The following is an 8,976-nucleotide window of genomic DNA, read 5'->3' as shown; positions in this document are numbered from 1 at the left end:
CAATTCATTTTGTGTGTCATCCTTCCCTATGGATGTGTATGTGCAGAAGTGGATATGCACTGCTGTGTCCACAAGGTCAGAGAACTGAAGAGCTAAGTATAGTTGCTTTTATCATCCCTGCTTCTCTCTCAATAGTAATGTCTGTCCTCCAGCCAAATAACTGTGTAGGTAAATATATAGAGGGACATGGGAAAAAGGGATATTTTTTTAAAGAAAGGATATAGAAAAATGTGCGAAATTGTCAACAAAGACCACATTTCAGAGAAATGTGGGGGTGAGTACAGGGCTGGGGAATTAAAATCTGTAGCATTAAAAACTCTGTAGACTCTGCACTCTCACTGAAGCATGTATCCATGGATGTTCTTCGGACGGGAGTTACACTTGGACAGAGAACATGCAATATCGGGGATGGTGTGGTCTGCCTTCTCCCTCAGGAGAGTGCTGGGTGTATTTAAAAAAGGGGTCGTGTGCTCAAACTGACAGTATATAGTAGTGGAGATGATGGTTGTAGATGTGCATAAAAAGGTGGGTTCTGTGGCTGCTAAAAATAGTGAAGCACCTTTAGTAGAGTCTAAGGTGATTCACTTCCTCTCTTTTAGGGGCTGTGATCTGCCTTCTCCCTCAGGAAAGTGATGGATTTCACTAGCAGGGGTTGTCTACTCGTATTTGTGCTATGGTACTAATGGTGGAGGGGGCAAATATATTGTACATAAAAAGGAGGGTTCTATGGGTGCTAAAAATAGTGAAGCCTCTTCATAGAGTCTAACGTGCTTCACGTCCTCTTTTAGGGGCTGTTTACTTATACTGAGTTGTCTTCATGCCAGAATGTTTTTCCTTCTGGCATGTGAATGTTGCCATCTTGATGTTCTTGTTCTCTTCTCTATGTTTTTTGTGGTTGAGACGGGCCAGAGTACGATGGAAAACACGGCAGCTGAAGCCCTCAGTGACCCCGTGCTCCACGTGCTCCTGCAGGGCCTCTAAGCTGGGGAAGACCCGGCAGCAGGCCAAGCACTTGTAGCCACTTTCCGGGGTCACCAGCCTCTCGGGCGTCTTGGCCCTGGGATACTCCTCCCCAGCTGGAGGCTCGGCTAGACTGTCAGCCTTCTTCCTTTTCCCTTGGGCTGTGCTGTCTAAGCTGGGGTCACTGTCAGTTAGGTGTCTCTTTCGAGACATGTGAGAGAGGGGGACGTTTTTATGGACCTTTTCAATATAGGTCATTTCCTCCATTTTCATCTCTTTTGAAGGAGGCACCGGTCCTTCCTGTGTATCCCCTGACATAGTAAAAACCCTCCCCAATGGGACAGGCATGTAGTAAATTGTCATGACCCTTTCCTCTGGGCCTTGTGCTGAAGATGTAAAGGGCTTATTCTGATTAACTGGATAGAATGGAGAGGAGGCAGGTGAATGGGGTGGGGGAACCTCTGATTGCTTCAGGTCCTGGGATACAGGCATCTGAAGGATACCTAGGAAAGAAAATTTCCAACATGAGAAAACTAGGATATGGGCATGAAGTCTGTAGGAGTTAAAATGGCCATGGCCTGTGTGAGCATGTGGCGTGAAAGATCATGTCCATGAGATAGTTCAGAATTCTCAGTGAAGGAATAGGACCTGTTCACACTGTGAGATGGTAAGACAGTGTTAGAGGACGTGAGTGTGGCCTGAGAATGAGCATCCGTGTGTAGAGCTGAGGCTTTGTGGCTGTAGTAGGATAGGGATTTGAAAGACAACAGATGGAAGTTCATTTCCATCAGGGCAAGTGCGTTTTGTAGAATTTGGCTGAGAAAGAGGGGAATGTGAATGATTTAGGGAATTAGTTTGTAAGTGAGTGAGTCTCAAATGATTGTGTGAAAGAATGAAGGTGACTGTGTAACTGTGTGAATCCAGTAAAGGAATGAGAGGGTGGGTGGGGGATGAAGGCTTGTGTGTTTGAGAGAAGAAGTGACAAAAAGGAGAAACGGTTTATACCTTGTATGAATGAGTAGAGATGTGTGTGTGCGCGTGTGTCTGTATATGTGTTTTTGTGTGTGTGTGTGTGTGTGTGAAAGAGAGAGAGACGAGAGAGACAGAGAGAGAGAGTGGCTGAGTTAGTTCTCATCTGAAGGTACAGGTTGTGATGATCCTCTAGCTCAAGGGTCCCCAACCTTTTAGGGCCACGGACCAGTTTAATGTCAGAAAATATTTTCACGGACCGGCCTTAAGTGTGGGACGGATAAATTTATCACGTGAACGAGATAAGCATCAAGAGTGAGTCTTAGATGGATGTAACAGAGGGAATCTGTTCATTTTTAAAAAATAAAACATCATTCAGACTGAAATATAAATAAAAAGGAAATAATGTAAGTTACTTATTCTTTCTATGCTGATCGGTACCAAATGGCCCACGGACCGGTAAGGGTCGTGGCCAGGGGGTTGGGGACCACTGCTCTAGCTCACATATCTGAACTGTTTACTGTGTCATCCTCGGCTGTCCCAGTGATCCTGTGTTGTAAATGTGTGGTGAGCCTCTGTGCCATGTCAGTGAACGTACACTTTCTATGTGTCCCTGTGCAGAAGCCTCAGTACTAGTTGCTCTGTCCTGATGCTTTTTCCTGTTGTTGAGTGATGAGTGAAATCGGTAGATACTGAATTGAACAGCTTAGAACCATCTCTTGTCCAAGCTGAGATCCCACCTGTGTATATTCCTTACCCTCCTCCATGGGACAGGTATGCTGGGATGTAGAAGAGTTCCCCGTAAAATCTCCTGAGGATGAATGATCTTCTCCAGCTGCCTGCCCAGATGATGAAATCTCCATAGCTGATTCAAGGTCTGGGAAATTGAATTATATGAAAAAGAAAGAAAAAATAAAGAAAAAATTAGGATGAGGCATTTTCTGGAAATTGTTTGAATTCAAAAAGTATGTGTTGTGTGGTCAATTTATGTCAGGCATCATTACCTCACATGACACTTGCTTGCATAGAAATTAAAGTGACTCTCTTATTTAAAATTTCATTTACAGTTATGACCATTTTAGTAAGTGTTAGAGTGTCGGCCAGGCATGTGGATGTCCTGCTGTTGATTTCTGGTCAGAGCACACAGGAAAGGCGACCTTCTACTTGTTCACCCATCCCGCTCTATTAGTCTCTCTATCTCTCTTTGTCTCTCTTTGTCTCATTCTTCTCCCACAGCCATAGCTTGTTTGGTTCAAGCAAGTTGTCCTCGATAACCGAGGATGTCTATGTGGTCGAAAGCTCAGGCAGTAAATTATATATATTTATAATATATACATATATTTTATCTATCTATTTATATATTATAAATATATATGTATATAAAACCATGAGAGTATATATATATATGTATATTTAAAGATATATATAAACATATTGTTGTTTCTCTGTTGCATAGCAGAGGAACAACAGACAGCAGATGGGCTGAGCATCACTTCCTAGTTGGCAGCCAGGTGGGTCCAGCTCAGGGTGTATGCAGGAGTCTGACTCCCTGCCTTTTCTTCTCTCACTGATAAAAAAACCTCATTTACCTAGTAATATAACTAAGCACTTATTAAAATATTGGGCTTGATGGATGTTAGTGGGAACAGAAATTTTGTGTGTGATAATTCTGGAGATTTATACAAAGCATCAGGAACTTATAATCTTTTCTGAAAGACAGTGTTTAAAAACTAAAAGTTGGATGTCAACGCTATTCCCTCATGAAAAATTATACAATTTGGTGATATGTTAGACAGCTTATAAAGAATTCTGCTTGCACACATAAACACATAAATAAATATAGATTTATATTAGAGTTTATGTTACTATAGATATAGAAAACAATCTATAAATACAGTTTTATCTTTGCTGAAATGAACTCATATCAGTTTCTGTGCTTCATTGCTAAACATGCTTCTGGTCATTATTGAAATTTTATGATCATCAACATCTCTACTGAATGTGTCCGGTGTATATAATATACACATTTGTAGCAAAAGCTCATGGTGAATGTAATGTGTTTTGTGTTTATGTTCATAAAGTGTTGGTTATCACTGAGTCAGGGTTTAATGTGTGATTGAGTTAGCAAATCAGAAAATGTGATGAGTTTTGTGTGACTGAGGACAGAGTGTGTGTTTGGTGTTTGTGTGTTAGCTCCGTACATTTTTAAGTGTGTGGATTGCTTTTTTTTTTTTCATTTTTCCGAAGCTGGAAACGGGGAGAGACAGACAGACTCCCGCAAGCTCCCGATTGGGATCCACCCGGCACGCCCACCATGGGAAGATGCTCTGCCCACCAGGGGGCAATGCTCTGCCCATACTGGGCATCGCCATGTTGCGACCAGAGCCACTCTAGCGCCTGAGGCAGAGGCCACAGAGCCATCCCCAGCGCCTGGGCCATCCTTGTTCCAATGGAGCCTTGGGTGCGGGAGGGGAAGAGAGAGATAGAGAGGAAAGCGCGGCGGAGGGGTGGAGAAGCAAATAGGCGCTTCTTCTGTGTGCCCTGGCCGGGAATCGAACCCGGGTCCTCCGCATGCTAGGCCGACGCTCTACCGCTGAGCCAACCGGCCAGGGCTGGATTGCTTTTTCTAAACTACTAGATTGTGAGCTTTATATATTGTGCGGTTTAGATATGAAATATGTACTGAGCATACTCTTTCGGGACAGAGGCAATTAGTGAATTTGTAAAATATGGCGAAAAATAGAAGGATGTGATAATGTGAAAATGAAGAATTATATGAGAAAATATACCTGGGCATTGAAAGAGCACTGCGTGAGGAGGCAGAGGACATGAGAGCGAGGACAAGTATGTGCAAAGTATGTGTGCAGTAGCACAGGATTGAATTAGAGAATAAGGTATGGACGTTCGAGTTCTGAAGGACATAGGACAGAATCTGGACACTGAGGCCTAGGAATCTAACTCTTAAGCGTTCAACAAATAGAAATGTGTCCATATTGCAAATTAATGCAATAAATTTTAAGAATATCTTGTTAAGTAGTCAAAAACAAAAACTGTACAAAACTTAGAAGAATATAGTAAGTAAAGGAATTGAAGTCATGCCAATGCAGCATAAATAAATTACAGAAATATGATGATGAGTGAAAGGAACCAGAACAAAAGTATATATTCTTTTCTGCCATTGCCATACAATTTAAGCAGATATAACTAATCTACGGTCATAAAAGTTTGAGATTTATTAGTCTTTGTATGGTTAGGAGAAAATTAGAGTGCAGAGAATTTCGATGCATGTGGTAGAGTGTAAGGAAACAAACGGGGATATGAGTGCTGATGGGTCTGATGAGGGCTGAGTATGAATGTGAGCACTTGGGCTGTGAAAACATGTGGATGTGGAAGGGTCTTCCAGTTGGCATCTGTATTATAATTTCACTTCAACTACCACTTTGGTCCTGTTTTAAGTTTTTAGTGCTTTCATACCCTCCACAGAGTGTAACATGCTCTTGTCTGGCTGATATTAACATGTACTTTCATGTTATTCTGAGAAAACTCTTTCATATCCTTAGTTCCTTTAACTAGTATTTCTCAAATATAACACTAGTGTCCTCTGTTCACCTTGGCCTTCTACAGTCCTATAAAGAGTTCTTGTTTTTCTTGGGAAAATATTGCTTCCTCTGGAGCTCCTATTGACTAATATGCAAAAGCATTTTGTGGCTTTTTTTTGGTGTGTGTACTGGGCACCCTTTTTTCTTCAGGAACAGAATCACTCTGCTCATCTCTGGGCTCTGTGTAGATCCCAACCTCCCTTTGCTTCCTATTCAGTAATTCCCTGTTATAGCACCTGAGAGCTCATCTTCCGAAGAAATGTAGATGAATTCATCAGAAGTAGAGGCATCATCTTGTGTTTGATTTTGGGCAACAGTGTTTTGTCTTCGCTGCAAAGCATGTTCTTCTAAATTCTTGTCTGCTGAAAAGTTAAATGAAAACAATAGAAATAAGGAACATGATTTTAATATTTGTTTTTCTTCTGTGCGATCAACCAAATAAGTCTGCTATGGATTGTCGAGTGAGCACACACAGCCTCCATGTTGTAAATAGTGTAGCATGGTTAGTATAGAACCTGTAATTGCACAGTTATATTGATTGTGTCAGTGAATACCATGGGTGACTGAGTTTGCACAAATAAGCTTGTTAATAAATGGAACAGAATGCTGTCTCTTTCTACGTAGAGATAGAACTGAAGTACAATTCCAGATTCCCTTGCAGATAGTCTGCCATGTGAATGCGATTCTACAATAGAAATGATTGGAAATGACATGAGCCACTTCTAGGCATTGTCATACAAACACCTTGTGTGCCTCTACAGACTCTTGCCTTTCCTAGCTGCCTGGGATTAAGGTATTTTGGGGAGTCCTATAAAGAACACATTTTGATGTAATTGATGGTTTTCTAGGAATAAAATTTGTGAACAGAAGACAAGCAGAATATGTGTGCAGTGTGTAGTTCTAAAAATGACCATGCACGTGTGAGCATGTGGGTGAAAGTTCATGTGTATGTGATATATCAAAATTTCTTTTATGTTATGCATAATTTGACTTGTTAACATGGTATCATATTGTGGGAATGTGAATGTAGCACTGAATTTATGTCCTGGTGGTGTGTGTACCTTCTAGATCATATCTGGTGATTTTTTTGATGTCGGTCAAAGGGGATGGAGAATGAGCATGTGCATGTTTGTTAGCGTTGACAGCACATGTGAACAGTGCAGGAATGTGACCTGTTTTTAGAGTGAGACTGTAAGTATTAGTGTTTACAGGACATGAGTGTAGGTCTCAGAATAAGCATCTGTATGGAGATCTGAGAGTTTCTAACTGAAGTGAAATATGGAGAGGAAAGTCAACAGAGGAGAGTTCAAATTCACTAAGGGAATCTGTTTTCTAGAGTTTGGTTGAGAATGAGAGATTTCAAATAGGTTATCTGTGTGAGAAATGTGAATTATTAATGAAATGATTTGTATATGTATGAGTCTGAAATGAATGTGTGAAGGAATGAAATTAAGGGAATCTGCATATTGCTACTAGAGATAGGGAAAGTTAGATGGGGTAAAAAGGGTTGTGTATTTGACCGAAAATGTGACTAAATGAATAATGGGCCGCACCTCGTATGAAGGGGTTTAGATTTGTGTGTGCGTGTGTCTGTGTGTGTATGTGACTGTGTGTGTGTGTTTGAGAGAGAGAGAGAGAGAATGAGAGAGGCTGAGTTAGTTCTCATCTGAAGGTACAGGTTGTGATGATCCTCTAGCTCTATGGTTTCCAACCTTTTTGGGCCACAGACTGGTTTAATGTCAGAAAATATTTTTACAGACCGGCCTTTAGAGTGGGACGGATAAATTTATCACGTGACCGAGACAAGCATCAAGAGTGAGTCTTAGACGGATGTAACAGAGGAAATCTGTTCATTTTAAAAAAATAAAACATCGTTCAGACTTAAATATAAATAAAACGGAAATAATGTAAGTTACATATTATTCTGTGCTGATCCTTACCAAATCACCCACGGACCGGTACAGGTTGTGGCCCAGGGGTTGGGGACCACTGCTCTAGCTCACATATCTGAACTGTCTACTATGTCATCCACAGCTGTCCCAGTGATCCTGTGTTGTAAATGTGTGGTGAGCGTCTGCCATGTCAGTGAACGTACACTTTCTATGTGTCCCTGTGCAGAAGCCTCAGTTCTAGTTACTCTGTCCTGATCCTTTTTCCTGTTGTTGAGTAGACAGAGAAATTGGTAGATAGTGAATTGCACAGCTTAGAACCATCTCTTTTCCAAGCTGAGATCCCACCTGTGTATATTCCTTACCCTCCTCCATGGGACAGGTATGCTGGGATGTAGAAGAGTTCCCCGTAAAATCTTCTGAGGATGAATGATCTTCTCCAGCTGCCTGCCCAGATGATGAAATCTCCATGGCTGACTCAAGGTCTGGGAAATTGAATTATATGAAAAAAGAAGAAAAAAATAAAGAAAAAATTGGGATGATGCATTTGCTGGAAGTTGTTTAAATTCAAAAAGTATGTGTTGAGTGGTCACTTTATGTCAGGCATCATTACCTCACATGATGCTTGCATAGAAATTAAAGTGACTTTATTATTTAAAATTTCATTTACAGTTATGACCATTTTAGTAAGTGTTAGAGTGTCGGCCAGGCATGTGGATGTCCTGCTGTTGATTTCTGGTCAGAGTTCACAGGAAAGGTGACCTCCTACTTGTTCACCCATCCTGCTCCATTAGTCCCTCTATCTCTCTTTGTCTCTCTTTGTCTCATTCTTCTCCCACAGCCATAGCTTGCTTGGTTCAAGCAAGTTGTCCTCGATAACCGAGGATGTCTCTGTGGCCTCCACCTCAGGTACTAAATTATATATATTTATAATATATCTATATTTTATATATCTATCACTCTATTTATATATATTATAAATATATATGTATATATAACCATGCATCTATATATATATAAACATATATATAAACATTTTGTTGTTACTCTGTTGCATAGCAAAGGAACAACAGACAGCAGATGGGCTGAGCATCACTGCCTAAATTAGCAGCCAGGTGGGTCCAGCTCAGGGTGTATGCAGGAGTCTGACTCCCTGCCTTCCCTTCTCTCACTGAAAAAAAAAACCTCATTTACCTAGTAATATAACTAAGCACTTATTAAAATATTGGGCTTGATGGATGTTAGTGGGAACAGAAATTTTGTGTGTGATAATTCTGTAGATTTATACAAAGCATCAGAAACTTATAATCTTTTCTGAAAGACAGTGTTTAAAAACTAAAAGTTGGATGTCAACTCTATTCCCTCATGAAAAATTATACAATTTGGTGATATGAGTTAGAAAGTTTATAAAGAATTCTGCTTACACACATACACACATAAATAAATATAGATTTATATTAGAGTTTATGTTAGTATAGATATAGAAAACAATGTATAAATACAGTTTTATCTTTGCTGAAATGAACTCTTATATCAGTTTCTGTGCTTCATTGCTAAAC

The 8,976-nt window shown here is 40.4% G+C and overlaps 1 protein-coding gene across 1 annotated transcript; it reads right to left on the bottom strand.

Annotated features, from left to right (window-relative positions):
* Positions 1-738: 738 nt before the first annotated feature.
* LOC136320147 (protein FAM170A-like) lies at positions 739-2,746 on the bottom strand. Its single transcript, XM_066253311.1, has 2 exons — positions 2,687-2,746; positions 739-1,463 (listed from the first exon to the last, which is right to left on the bottom strand). Exons 1-2 carry the CDS (start codon positions 2,694-2,696, stop codon positions 796-798), a joined length of 678 nt encoding a protein of 225 aa, XP_066109408.1. The 5' UTR covers positions 2,697-2,746; the 3' UTR covers positions 739-795.
* Positions 2,747-8,976: the final 6,230 nt, after the last annotated feature.

Source organism: Saccopteryx bilineata, chromosome 1 (assembly GCF_036850765.1).
Source record: "Saccopteryx bilineata isolate mSacBil1 chromosome 1, mSacBil1_pri_phased_curated, whole genome shotgun sequence".
NCBI lineage: Eukaryota > Metazoa > Chordata > Mammalia > Chiroptera > Emballonuridae > Saccopteryx > Saccopteryx bilineata.
This window is presented reverse-complemented; position numbering and strand designations above follow the sequence as displayed.